The 14,550-nt window shown below is 37.8% G+C and overlaps 1 protein-coding gene and 1 pseudogene across 3 annotated transcripts; one reads left to right on the top strand and one right to left on the bottom strand.

Moving 5' to 3' along the window:
* Positions 1-2,029: 2,029 nt before the first annotated feature.
* Positions 2,030-5,324, top strand: LOC149003274 (P-loop containing nucleoside triphosphate hydrolases superfamily protein). 2 transcript variants are annotated; one of them, XM_089136549.1, is made up of 12 exons: positions 2,030-2,380; positions 2,604-2,731; positions 2,826-2,875; positions 3,008-3,085; positions 3,330-3,519; positions 3,790-3,820; positions 3,917-3,975; positions 4,097-4,170; positions 4,411-4,497; positions 4,618-4,679; positions 4,788-4,816; positions 4,915-5,324. In XM_089136549.1, exons 1-12 carry the CDS (start codon positions 2,326-2,328, stop codon positions 5,011-5,013), a joined length of 942 nt encoding a protein of 313 aa, XP_088992675.1. In that variant the 5' UTR covers positions 2,030-2,325; the 3' UTR covers positions 5,014-5,324. The 2 variants fall into 2 exon arrangements, with proteins under 2 accessions (XP_088992675.1, XP_088992674.1); XM_089136548.1 differs by having other exon boundaries at positions 3,327-3,519.
* A 517-nt stretch (positions 5,325-5,841) lies between these two features.
* LOC149003273 (TMV resistance protein N-like) lies at positions 5,842-14,082 on the bottom strand (annotated as a pseudogene). The gene is made up of 5 exons (XR_016170174.1): positions 13,229-14,082; positions 9,645-10,752; positions 8,695-8,973; positions 7,336-8,607; positions 5,842-7,244 (listed from the first exon to the last, which is right to left on the bottom strand). The product of XR_016170174.1 is annotated as a TMV resistance protein N-like (transcript).
* Positions 14,083-14,550: the final 468 nt, after the last annotated feature.

Here is a 14,550-nt window from a genome sequence, read left to right as displayed (position 1 = left end):
TGGATACAATGCATTCAAGCATGTCAACACCTAACTCCCTTTTCTCCTTGAAAAGAATGTGAGCAATTGTTCTGGCAAAGTGATGTCCCTACTGCCTAATAAAGACTCATTGTGGTGAAGAGAGGGGGTGGGGTGCGGGTGGGGGTGGGGGTGGGGGGTGGATTTGGATTCTCTACCTTGATGGGTAGAAATCTATATATGCTCATCATCACGTTTCTAACCATATATTAGGAGGACCCACTTTTAACTTTTCTTGTTAGGGTTTAGATTTAGAGGACCCCAACTTGGGGAATAGAGAAGTTAGTTTTTATATAGCATCAAAACCTGGTTCAAAGAAAATTCAAACTCTAGACCTCTTATGAGATCTTGGTCACCAACATGTCATGGTTATGCAAAAAAAGATCAAAATGTAAATAATAAAAATTAGGAAAGATATAGTAGTGAGACTTGAATGCTGCGAATTAAATGGGCTGCAACTGTTGCCAAATGGTGAAGATCGAAATCTCGATCAAGATTTCGATCTCAGCCATCCGTCTTGCAGGTAGTTGAAAGCGAGACAGACGGTCGGGATTGAAATCTCAATCTCGACCATTGGCAGTACAGTGTTACGTATTTAATGTGCAACATTGAAGTTGAACGGAAGATAGAGAAGAACCCTCAAGTTAGGGTCCTCTAACCTTAAACTCTGACAAGAAAATCAAAAGTGAGTCCTCCAATGGCCCCCCTCCTAATATATGACATCGAAACCTCGTCTAAAGGAAATTCAAACTCTAGACTTCTTACGAGATCTTGGTCACCATATCTCACCTAGGGGTGTAAATGGATAACCGAAATCCGCTTTGGGTCCACATCCGTTTAGGGGTATCCGATCCATCCGATTATTAATAGGATGCGGATATGGTATACCCATTTCTTACCGATTATTATCCCGATAAAATTATCTAATTAAGTTACTTATTTAGATTTATTATTCTTATTTTTATAAATTTTACCTATGATATGTGACTATTTTTCTAGATTTTCTACTAAAATAGCTACCAAGGTTGTTAAATTATTAAATTTCAAACCTAGCCCTCACAAATAAAAAGGTAAATATGTAAATAGGTAGTTGAAAACTTATATTCAATCTATATTAATGCCCATTTAGAAGAATCTACTTAAGAAAATAACTATCCGATTATCATCTGAATCGGACAGAATTAGTCCGAAAACCGATAAGATATTATCCAAATCTGTCTGAATATAATAGGATGCGGATATGGATATACCACTATCCAATCCAAATCCGATCCATACACCCCTAATCTCACCACCCTATCATGGTTATCCAAGAAAAGATCAAAACACAAATAATAAAATAATAAAAATTAAGAAAATATAGAAGTTGCCTTCTTATCTAACTTATAACAATGGTAACTACCTAATCTGAAAGGAATTCAAATTTTCCATTTATCCTCTTAACCGCTTGTTCAACCGCTTGACTCTCTCTTAATCTAGATAACTATTCAACACGTAACCTAACTACCACAATGCTAATTCTGTAAATAATCCAAAGTGAAAAAAATCATCTAAGATTCAAATTTCATCTTATCCACAATTAAATCCCTACTTACGAGGCTGTAATTAGCATTTAAACGCGGTTTAATTATCCTCTTAATTAGAATATTTTTAATGTGGGCGTTAAATCTTGACTTTCTCATGGGTGGTTTGTCTTCACCGGCACATTTACTGAGTCACATCCACGTCATTAACAACATTGACTCAGATACACGTCAGAAACGCTAAGCATTGATGTTGCATGGGTCATGGTGCATGATGTACATGTGTTTTGTAAAATAGAAATTAAAAATAAACAAGTGCCCAAACACCCAGGAAAACCAAATCCCTCAAATTGACGGTCGTCAGTTACTAACATTTCCAGCCGTCAAAGCTGGCGAAAACTGTCACTTATCCAAATCTAATCTGACGCTAGAAAATGGTATTCCAACTTTACCCTTACGGCTTCAATAAAAGGACGATGAACCACTAAAACAAAACATAGGCATAGCCATCAATAGTTTTTGTTCACCTTCCCTGCAATTCGGCTTCTGAATCGTTTTCCCAATACGAACGACGCGGTCGACGACAGCTTTATTTAGCGTTAAAGAATCCAGTCTCATTCTCAGATTGCAACTGGCAATCTTATCCCAACTGGGTATTTAAGATTTGGATATCTCAAGCTTTCAAACCAACTCATTAACAGAGACGATTGAACGACCCTAGCAGACAACAATTTGAGTTTTCTTCTCATTGATTTTGGTGATCTACTCACATTTTTGTTCACAAATGGAGGTTGCTGCATTTTCCTCAGCTACTGGACTCTATTCTGGTTCTACTTCAGGTCCCTTCCTCTGTCTTTGATATGTCTCTGTTTTTTTTTTTTAATTTTTTCATTGGGTTTGCTCTGTCTGTAATTTAGAGGGTTTTTAATCTATCCTGCAATGGGCTTGTCCCTAATTTGCGAATGGTTTTTTTTCTCGTTTTTCGTAATGATCTGACCGGTGATTCTAATCTTCCTTCATTACTCTCTGCTGAAATTTCTTGATCGGCATTTTTCACTGCAGATGTTGGGTTCTTTAAGAATGAGAAGCTTTTGCGTCAAAGCTGGGTAGCTATTCCTCGGAACAAACGAATTGGACAATCTTTACGGCATCAAGTTGGATTTGTGACTCAAAAAAAGAGTCGTTTCGTGGTAAAAATTTGTTATGTTCATCTCGAAAACACAGTTTTTCTTTGTTTTTGGGTGCAAGATTCTTAAATTTGGTATATTTTATTTCTCTGGTTAGGTTCTCTCAAGTCAACAACAGCAGAAGGACGTTCCTGTTGTAGAATCCAGGTAGCAAGTCGAATCCTTACGAAATTTTTCTGTAATTTTGCCAGACAACTTTTCCCACCCTTTTCTTTTTAATTTAAAACGTTATGTTTTTATTTAACAATACAAATTGAAATTCTATTTTCCCTTTTGAAGGCAAATTGATGACATTTATGATATTTTAGCTGAACGCATTCTCATTACAGCAAACATGGCATCAGATCCTAACCAAAAGTAAGTTGCAGCCCTCCTCTTTCTCACTTTTCTTTTTAGATGTTCTATTCTGGTATTTCCTGAATTGGAGATTCGTTCTTCACCTTGTTATGGGGCCAAGTCCTAGCTTGAACCAGATAGCATGAGCTTCTGTTCTTCTATTTTCGGAACTTGGCTCAATTTTTGTCATGGACTGGGGTTGTATTGGGTCTGGGTGGAGAAGTTTGATCGCTAAAAACGAATTATTTGCTTCATATGGTAGCAGGTTTTTGGTGGGTTTGGTCGGTTCACCTGGTGCTGGGAAGTCTACGCTTTCAGCTGAAGTAGTTAAACGAGTAAATATGATGTGGCCCCAGAGGTCACCTTCTCTGCTTGAGGAAAGGTCTTCAACTGTGGCTACTGTTCTTCCCATGGATGGTTTCCATCTTTACCGTTCTCAACTTGATCAAATGGAGGTTAGTGCCTTCCTTTAGTTCTTGTATGGTTGAAAGTGAATCTCCAGTGCTAAACTTAAGAGGGTTGGGAAAAAGGTGTAACTCACTGTGGGTACAAAGCCATAATCCTCCTTGCTAAGCCATTAGGTCTTTGGAGGGGATTGTGTTGTGAAGCCAAAAAAAACCCTTTTCTGCAGTTTCAGAAAACCACAGTGAGAACTATACCTTCCTCCAACCCCAATATGTGTCTAAAATTACTGTATTGATTTTGCTTTTTTCTGTTCTTATCAGAATCCAGAGGAGGCTTATGCAAGAAGAGGAGGTGAGGATTTATTATTAATTTGTTTTTGGTTTGGTCGTTCTATTTTGTCATTGATCTTGTAACAAGTTAACTGATATCCTCTATTTGCAAATTCAGCTCCATGGACATTTGATCCTGCAAGACTGCTGAAATGCCTCAAGGAGCTTAAGACTAAGGTAAATTTGTGGTTTGTTTCTTCATCTTGGCTGAATTTTTGAGCTGGTCTAGCACACTGTTTTGAATGTATAACTACAAATTTATTTGAAGGCTGAACTAATAGGTAATTAAATTTGCCAGGGATCAGTCAGTGTTCCATCATTCAACCATGGTGTTGGAGATCCAGTGGAAGATGATATTTTTGTTGGCCCTGAGTGAGTAACCTATCCATTGTGGTTCTTATGGCTTCACTTCAATGAATTATGTCATGATATTTTAACATGTACTAGGTTTCAGTTTTGATTTCTGGTCCCAAAAGCAAGGATATTTAAAGGGATCAGAACCAGACTTACCAGAGTCCACCCAGAAGATAGCCAGTTTTCTTGATGATTGCAGAAAACAGAGTTTAGAGGAGATTACTTACATTTTTCCTGGGCTTTTCTATTTCTTTTCAGGCACAAAATAGTAATAGTAGAAGGAAACTACTTGTTCCATGATGAGGGCGTCTGGAAGGAGATTGCTCCTATGTTTGATGAGAAATGGTAATTCTTAGGTCCATCAATGAAATATTACTTAAAAATTGAGAATGAAATGAATGTAAATCTGGAATTCTTTTTCGTGGGATTAAATTTGATACATTGATGTTTCATTTTCCCCTGAAGGTTTGTTGAACTTGATATCGAAACGTCAATGCAACGAGTCCTAAAGAGGCATATTGCGACTGGTAAATACTAGTCCTGGATTATGAACCATCCCATTTTTCTTCTCCAGCCATGGAAGTCTCTTTTGTGACCTCATCAGTTATCTGAAACTGTCTTTGTTTGATGTGCAGGAAAAGCTCCTCTTGTGGCTCAATGGAGGGTAAGGTCTATCATTCAAACTGTGTATTTGCAACTTCACCAGTTTGAGATTTTGGAGCACTAGCTAAATCATTCTTTCTTGTTCTTTTAACTCTTCAGATTGATTACAACGACCGGCCAAATGCAGAGCTCATCAACAAATCAAAGAAATATGCAGACCTTGTAATCAAGTCAGTAGAGGATAAGAGATTTTGCTGATTCTGTGGGCTTAATAGGAGTGGGAGCAAAAAGAGGGATTCAAGCATAGCCTACCGATGAAAAAATTATTTATCTATATTCTTATTAATTCTATTATTTTTATTTTTGTTCTTTCTCTTCTTTCTGGGTTTTTGGCTTTTGCTTCTTTTAAGGGGTGGGTACTGTTCACTTCCATTGGGAAAGCTGTGGATCTGAGTTCATCCACCTTGTAGTGAGATATACATGTACATAAATAATTCATCCCCTGTATTTTTTTCTGGGGGCAGTTCTATGAAATTTAGAATCGGTCTGATCCGCTTCTGTACTTACCATTCCAGTTTTCAGATTTTGGTTGCTTGTATTCAAATCATAAGAGGTAAAGAAACTGATACCCGTCACTGGCTTGGTGTTCATTGTGCTAATGGCAAGAGAGAGTTACAGAGGCTAACGATTCCTCAAGGCAGTGAATGAGTGACAGTGCCGTGTTGTGGAGGCTTTTGACTCAGGAATCGGTCGTTCTCAGAGACAAACCGGCCAAGGCATTTGATTACGTTTTTTCATATTTGACTAAATCTTTGTTAGTTATAGAAAACCGTGTTGAAAGGCACTCATACTTTTTCTTGACTGGGAAATTCATATATAATTATTCCCTTTCTTTCTCTGCTTAGATTCGTCATTTGTCATCGATATCACAGGTATTTTAGAACTGCAACCCTTGTAGGTAGACAAAGCAAGAATTCCTTTTCTGGAACTTGACGTTTTCATCCAAACCTTCAAGGCTTATAATCATAGTGGGTTTCATCTGTAGGCAACTTAATAGTGGAAGAGAACCTACCACACTATCTTGACTAACCCCTTGACGACATTTCTTGGGCTGTTGGGCAGCTCAATTTTTCCCTGATGTAGCACAAGTCTTACCAATTTCTCCAAAAAAAAATTATTGACATTGACCCTTTGCAAACTCACTTTCTGGGTAGTAGACAACATGAATTTGGTGGCACAAGCTTAACAACCCCAGTGACTTAACCAGAAGTGTAAGCCTCTAGGACCAAAATTGATGAAAACCATGGCCAAACCCTTCTATCCGTCTTCATCTTCTTTATGCCATTCTTCTATTCCATCCATGGCTTCTAGCTCACATCCCAAATGGGTGATTAACTTTGGCAAACAAAGAGAAATCAAGGAAGCAAGAAGCAAGAGAAACTATGGTGATATGTGGTTTCCTTCTTCCACATCCATGTAGCCATTAAATCTTTATTCTAGCAAATCTTTGGAATCTCAATTGGTTGAAATATAATATTTATCAGTCCCGAAGATGAGATTAGCTACAATGAGATACAAGCATGGTGCAAGAAATAATCTTCAGAAAAACTAGACTAGTTAATATTTTGATAAGAAGAGTGTGCTGAAAGATACTCAAAGGAGACTGGTTAACATTTTATAAGAAGAGTGCTAAATAATGACTACATCCTTATTTGGCATGGTTGTTTGGGGGGGGGGGGGGGGGGTGCACATATTTTCATCACTAGTTTTTCATGACCAAAACAATCTTTATTTTCCTTCATCTTCCTCTTCAGGCTGTGCTGTTCATGCCAGGCTTCTACCTCAAACGTTTAGGGCCTTGGTCTTCACTTGACAAATCATTAATAGTACTCACATCATCGCCATTCCGGCTTCTCTTAGACCCTGCAGTAATTACTACTGAACCAATATTATCATCAACAATGCTATCACATGGAGAATCAATATCATGGATAATTTCATCAACATTTGAATAAGAACCATCCTGAGCTGACTGGTATACTAGATGCACCCCACACTTCTTCACCTCGATTGAATGCTCTATTCCAGGAAAAATTCCCAGAAAAAATATCTGGAAAATATCCCCAATATTGCTCTATTCTTACTGAAGCCTCCAATTGATCCCCACATTCGAAACGACTCCTGAACTCAGTATGTGGTATATGGCCAAACCAGATTTGATCTTGGCGTGTTATTCGGGTTTCATGTAGGTTTACAGTGTAGGACCAACGTTGACTGCTGGTTTTATTACTAAAAGTAATTGAAGGACCTGCAAGTACCTCATTACCTTCTACTTCGGCTGCAAAAATTGCACATACAGTCAAGCCTTGAATCTTAGAGACCAAAAGTTGGGGGACCTTAAAAGATAATGAAGATCCGGCACTCTGAAACTCAAACCATTCTGGAACATCACTCCCAGTAAGGTAGATGTCAAACTGTCCAAAAAGTCCCTGTACCATGGAAATCATAAGGTTCAACAATAAATTTAAATCTTTATTCAGCATGATTTAGGAAACCTCCGGGGGGGAGAGAGAGAGAGACCTGGAGAAGGCTTTTCCTAACAATGTCTGGCAACTTTTTGTATGGTGATTCTGAACTCTCCATCTCTGCAACCTCAACTACCTTCTTGCTCTCAGTAAGCAATGCTGATTCTGAACTCTCCATCTCTGCACCCTCAACTACCTTCTTGCTCTCAGTAAGCAACAATGAAGAGCATCCATCAGCAAACAGATTCCTTAAACTTGTTGGAAAGTCTGGAAGTGATTGAAGGCTTGTGCAGTTACGCATATAAAGAGTTTTAAGATGAGAAAGTTGACTTATGCTGGCTGGTAGACAATGGAAATTGTTGTTACAAAGATGTAATTCATGTAATGATGGTAGGTTCTCAAAATTAGGCAAACATTTCAATGATTTGCACGCTTCGATATTCAAAGTAGCCAAACTTGAAGGAAGATCATCTGGGAGAGATTGCAACCTTGCACAGTCATTCAGCAAAACCATATAGAGCTTTGAGAGTAGGCCCATGTTGACTGGCAATCTTTCCATTGATGTGCAACGTTTTACTGTCAACATCACTAAACTGGATGGAAGCTCTGGGAGTTGTTCAAGCCTTGGACAATTATTCAAAGTAAGGGATTCCAGATGAGTCAACTGCTTGATGCTGGTCGGCAGGCTACAGAAATTGTTTCCACTCAATTTCAAGGTTTGCAATGACAATAGGCTTCCAAAATCATTTGGAATTGCACCATCTGACAGATTGCAGTAGCCAAGATCTAGCTGTCTTAGGGAGCATAAACCAGAAAAAGAAGCCAATGGTGGTGAGGTTATGGGATTAGATGGTGGAGTTGTAAGATTAGAACCCTGCTTTGTTGATTTCCACGATGAAAATAGTGAAGGCCATGATCTTGATATGGGTCTTTTAGATCCACGTATAGATAAGGTTTTGAGGTTTCTCAAACTTCTAATAGAAGGAGGCAATCCTGTTATAGCAGTTCCATCCACAAGAAGTTCCACTAAAGATTCCATATTCCCCAAATCTTCGGGCAAATTTTCAAGTTTTGTACAGCCAGAGAGGATAAAATTTTCGAGGGATGTCAACTTCGAAATGCTGCTTGGAAGGTTTATAAGGTTATTGCAATCCTGAAGATTCAGGAAAATCAGTTTACTAAGATGCCCAATGGAGTGGTGAACCTCAACCAATGTCTTGCAATTCTCAAGGATCAACCTCTCAAGATTTGGCAGCCCTAAGAAGTTGGGAGTCTTGATAAGACAACTACAATGGCTGAGGTTAAGGACTTTCAGATTTTGGACCAGCTGCATCAGAGAAGAAGTATTAATTTCCATTAAATATATAACTGAACAAAAGAAAGTAAAGAAAATAAATGCTAAATCATACAATACCTTGAATTCCTTCCAAACAGTTTTAACGCGGCTATGTTGCATGTCGAGATCAACAAGTTTATCAAAGTTAAAACTCGAAGGTATGGATGTCAAAGGAAATCCATGCCAACATAGCCATCTTAGCTCTTTAGGCAGAAGTTCATAACTTCCCATGAGTTGTACATAATTGATTTTGAGCAACCTTAGCCTGTGCATATTTGTAAATGCCTTAGTATTCAAAGGCACTTCAACTAATTGAGAAGAGTTATCTAGGCTAAGGCCTTCAACTGCTTCTGTTCCCTGGTGACATACAGTTTCTTATAATTAAATTGCGATGGCAAGACAACCAAGATTCATCTTATAAATAAAAGAAATTGTGTAATCACAGACCCTACATACCAAGGAAAAAGAGGTGGTTCATTCTCTCTACCATGTGGACAGATATGGCCTTCCTAGAAATAACCAGGTCTGTATTGGCCACCCATCAAATTTCAGGTCCTACTTCAATCAGTTAACTCCCTTATCTTAGCACACCCCATTATGTGTCTACGTGCATCGTTATGTTACCATGACCACTAACTCTTCACACTCCCATAATCTAGAATTTCAAATTTCCATCCTGACATGTGAAGAAGTTCAATAGGACTGAAATTTGATGTATCAGGAACCTATCTTTCCACAAAATCTGAATCCCAAATTATCTGCCATATGGTAATTATTGGCATTTAAAATGGGCTTTTGGGAAGGGGTTCCTACCATAGCCCTATAAGAATCAGGCTCCCTTATTTCTTTTTCTTTTTCCCCAAATTAAGCATGAGGGTGGGTGTACCAAAAAGTTTCAAAACGAAAAATATATAAGATGGGTTCACCCCCCCAAAAGAAAAAAAAAATACACAAGATGTGGACCACAATTACTTTTCAGTAACAAAAAACAAAAAGAGCAATAAAATATTTATAAAATCCATTCTTACCTTATGTTTAGTCAAAACATAATAGACATCCTCAAGAAACCATAATCTGCTGCGCCTTCCAGGCTCTTTTGGTGATTCTTCATGAACAATTTCCCTTCCCATATCACGAAGTAAATCATGCATATGCAGCTTCTTTTGATTATCAACTTTTATGAGAGACCTTTGGACAAGATCTTTAATTCCAATTTCTGGGAAGAAACCGCAACCTTGGAGTATTCTACTGGCATCATCCTCGTTTCTTTCAATAAAGAAGCATGCAACATCAAGAAATGTATCCTTTTGTGTATCATCAAGTGAATCAAAACTTATTCTCAGTATCTTTTGAATCTGATTAGGACGAACACTTCTTAATTTATTTAGGGTATTTTCCCATTCAAGTATGCTTCTTTTGCAAAATAAGGAAGAACCAATGACCTCAAGAGCTAATGGAAGGCCTCCAACATAGTTCACCACACTTTTTGAAAGCTCCATGTAATTTTCTAGTGGACTGTTTCTTCTGAAGGCATGACAGCTGAAAAGCTGAAGAGATTCCATAAAACTCAATTCAGCAGCTTCAAATATTTCATCAACTTCAAGTTGTTTTACCACTTCCTTATCCCTAGAGGTTACAATGATTTTACTTCCAGGGCCAAGCCAATCATTTTTTCTACCTCCACAAAATGCATTAAACTGATACAGTTGATCTACATCATCAAGAACAATAAGAACCCTTCTACATCGAAGTCTTTCTCGGATGATGTTGACTCCTCGAGCAACATTATTTATTTGTAGGGTCTTTTTCTGTAGTATATCAAAAAGAAGTTGTTCTTGCAAACGGACCAGACCACTAGGTTGTTCTGAACATTCCCTAACATTGGCAAGAAAGCTGCTGCCTTCAAATTTGCGAAATTCTACATTGTAAAAGGCCTTGGCAATGGTTGTCTTACCCACTCCACCCATGCCCCAGATCCCAACAATGCGAACATCATTTGACTCAGAATCTAGCAAATCATTTATTTTTTCCACGCGGGAAGCTATCCCAACTGGATACTTGGCAACAAACAATGGTGTTTGATTTACTTTACTTAAGATCTCTTCAACAATTTTCTGAATAAATTTTGACTCATGCCTGCGACCAAATTAACAAAAAAATGCAACAGTGAGACAAAGTTAGTTTGAAATGATACATAAAAGAAAAAGAAAGAGGAGAGTGGAATAAATTTGTTGATAGTATTTATATTCGTAGTTACAATAACATGTAAGGGCATAAGTCAAAAATAACAGGTTATCTTTAGTATGGGGTCTTCCTATTGACACCCCTTAAGGTGTCAAATGACTTGTAGGCTTAATAATTTACCTTCCAAGTATAACTCAACAATTTTTTCAATGCAGGTAAATACTGCCAATATGCACAGACAATGTTTTCTTTTTTTCCTGTTAAATCAAAATGTTCAAGATTAACCTCTCAACCAATTCTTAAAGTTTTACCATGGCATTGGCAGATTTTTCTGCTCTAATACTTACCCAGTAAGCAAATAGTCAAGCAGACATCTGTACGTGACAAAGGAGTTGCTACATGGCCTTTTTAGAAGGCTATGTCAATAACGAAAATTTGTGACTTATATATTAAAAGAGGTTATAAATTCTGCAGTTCACTAGTTCACTTGCATTGAGTTCATCCAAGTTTCGAACAGGATGTGGTAAACATGGATTGACATGGATGTGCCCATTTAAGGGCTTCAGAAATGGTAATTTTCAGCCAAGATGAACAAGGAAGCAGCTTAAAAATTGCTAAAAATTCCATAATAAAGAAACTGTGTTCTTATTGTAATGGAAAATGATGCATTTTTGTCATTTTCTTGTCACCTTATTCTTTTTAAAACCTTTGACAGGCAAGGGGAGGAAGGTAACAGCCAGGAGGTTTGAGTGACTGGGCTTAGCGTACCACAACATCACCAACTGTACTAGGCGGCTGTTGTTATTCTTTTATTACCTTCCACCTGGTTTAGGCACTTCCAATACTTGCTTTCCGCTGATAGCTGACCAGTGCAATGGGTGAGACTTCCTCTATCACATAACCTTTAATAAGAGAGTACCAAGAAAAAAGAAATTTGGAAAAGTTCACCTTAGTGTTGAATCCTACAGAGTTTCTTGTCAATAAAAAGGGATATTAAACATAAATCCCTTTTCACATTTGCCTTCAGTTACTAGAATCTATATGTTCCTATAGAGCCAATGAGGATTCTTCATTTTTGGCCAATATATACTTAGTACGAAGCTGTGAGCTGGTAAGGACCCATACCCATAGTTGTCAGGTCTTGGGATTGAATCCTGCTGTTAACTCAGAGGGATGAGGCCTGATGGTCTGGGGATGTAAGGGGAATGGAAAAGTAGTCAGCAGAAAAGCACAAAAAGAAAAGAGGAAATCTTTTTTTGGTACTGGTGCTTTTTTAATACTGGAAATCAAATGCCATCCGCAAGGGTCGAACCCAAGACCTCTCCACTGAGAAGTATGGATCTTTAGCACTTAACCAACCATGCATTGGCAAAGGAAATTTTTTTCTTAGTCTGGAAGACCTGGAGTTCCTCTAATTAAGCACTGACTTTTTGCTACGTGAAAAGCAGATGTAATTTTGACCATATGTACACACAGGAGATGGTCTAGATTGTCCACTTACCAAATTCAGCCTCATATTCAATGGTAGCAGTCAATTTCCTTTTAAAGAAGTTATGATTCTTTACAATTGATTTGCGGAGTTTAATTTGTCGCTGTTGACTAAATTCATTTTGACAAAAAACTTAACATGTGAGGAGGTCTGGAGATCTATCTATTAACAAAATTTCAGCTCTATACAACCTGCCAAGTTGGAAAATATTGATGCTGGACTACAAAACTTCTCTGTTTTCAAAGGGAAGTGTGTGTATGTAACTAATTCCAGTATTTATATCCTTATGCTATTAGTTTTTACTGGTTAATGTTCAGATGCCTACATCTATCTAATCAATAAAATAGCTGTTTCATTTAAAAACAAAAGGTTCATAAATAGAAGTAGAACGACTAATACTGTTTTGTTGAAATTGTCATGGCCTGCCACATGAAAAAACATGGATTATTTCACTAAAACAGAAGACCCAAAACCTAAAAATTCAGCTATGAACATGACACCTGAATTTATATATAAAAAGCATTGAAATAAAATAAAAGGCCAATAATATTTAAGATCACATGTTGGGGATCACAACAACTCATAACTTGCATAACTTATTACCCATAAGAAATTTACTCAGGTAGTTGTGGGGTCATTTGTTTCATCTACCGTCATGTCAATTGAAAGTCTAACATGAAAAATATTCGCATGAATTGAGGACAGTTCGCTAAAAATCCAGTTAGCAATCTTTACAAAGAAATAACAAATAGATCATATTGAGAAATTCTATCAGAAATTTGAAGATCTTAACAGGATTGGTCAATTCTTAGCTTGTCTAGCCGAGTCTTAAGAACCACAATGGCTCAAGAGAAGCTCAAAACTCTCCACCTAGTTTCCAGATTCAGCTTTTATGTACACAATCAAATAAATCAGAGAAAGTTATCTCAAAGTACATACCCATTTGCAATGCTCCTTAACTCCCAGCCAGACAGATTCGCTGTATCAGTGAGAGCTTTCCTCCACCGTTGCACTTTCTCGATCTCCAACTTGAACTGATTTTCATGCCTAGCAAATGCTTGCGAAAATGTCCCACCCTGTTTCCGAACGTCTGATGGATCCACATCATAAAAAACCGGCAGAACCGTTTGGCCGAGAGTTCTTCTACAGTCGAGGATCTTCGCAAGTTCATCAAGGCACCAAATGGAAGAAGCGTAGTTGGTCGAGAAAACTACAATGGCAATTCTCGATTCTTCAATGGCCTTCAGCACCTCCAAGGAGATATCTTCTCCCCTCCTGAATTCATTCTGATCTCTGAATGTGTGAATTCCGGCCCGGATCAAAGCGGCGTAGAGATGGTCGGTGAAGCCCTTGCGCGTGTCTTCAACGCTGAAGCTAACGAAGACCTCGTGGACCCATGGACGGGGCATGAAGTCCGAAGAAGAGGGTTCTTCTTGGGTACCCATATATTAGAGCTATGATGGATAAGCACAAAATCTGGGTCTGATGAGGTAACTCTGTTTCTTCTCGGCGTAATGGGACAGCTCAAGCTGGAAAAGAGAGAGATTTTCAGGTTCAATACCAAGCGAGGCAACCCAGAAGAAATAGGTAGCGAATGGTGAAGTTCTCTTGGGTGATTCCACATTTTCAAACTCAACAGTGGAAGAAAGGAAGAGTCTTTAGGCACACCCCCAGACAAGACAAGAGCTCGACAAGGAAGCTGATTTTCAACGCATTTGCGTGTTTCTGGATAATGTACAGAGTTGAGATTCTTTGCTTACTATCTTCCACTTGATAGTTGAGATAAGATTATGAATTGTCATTCGATTTTATTTTAGTGTTTTTTTTAGTGGGCATTTAAATAAGGCTAGATCTTCTCATAAACTGCAAAAGGGGGAAGTTTTAATATGCAGCAACAGCCCTCTTCATCATCTAGAAGGAAAGAAGGCATCGATGTGGAAGAGAATTTTAAAATGATGTGACCGTTAGTAAAATTAAAAATTTCTTATGAAAAATATGGGAAGAAACAGGGGTAGCAACGGGGGAAGAGTTGATGAAGTCATGAAACCCTATGGGTAGGTGTAAAGTGTAAACAGATCGGATTCTGATAATATTCTAACGATTTTCGGACGGATTTAATCGAATTCAAATGATAATTGAATAATTATTTTCTTAAATAAATTATTCCAAATAGGTATAAATACAAATTGAATATAAGTTTTCGATTATCCTGTTGACATCTTTACTATTTTATTTGCAAAGGTTAAGTTTGAAATTTAAGA

Source organism: Hakea prostrata, chromosome 10 (assembly GCF_041222555.1).
Source record: "Hakea prostrata isolate BN-2017 chromosome 10, UWA_Hpros_2, whole genome shotgun sequence".
In the NCBI taxonomy this organism is placed as follows: Eukaryota; Viridiplantae; Streptophyta; class Magnoliopsida; order Proteales; family Proteaceae; genus Hakea; species Hakea prostrata.
This window is presented reverse-complemented; position numbering and strand designations above follow the sequence as displayed.

Bases quoted from the DNA above. Each gene is read 5' to 3' on its own strand.
- LOC149003274 (XM_089136548.1), top strand. From the start codon at position 2,326: ATGGAGGTTGCTGCATTTTCCTCAGCTACTGGACTCTATTCTGGTTCT. The intron at 2,381-2,603 runs GTCCCTTCCTCT...TTTTCACTGCAG, and splicing joins CTATTCTGGTTCTACTTCAG to ATGTTGGGTTCTTTAAGAAT. The intron at 3,976-4,096 runs GTAAATTTGTGG...TAAATTTGCCAG, and splicing joins TCAAGGAGCTTAAGACTAAG to GGATCAGTCAGTGTTCCATC.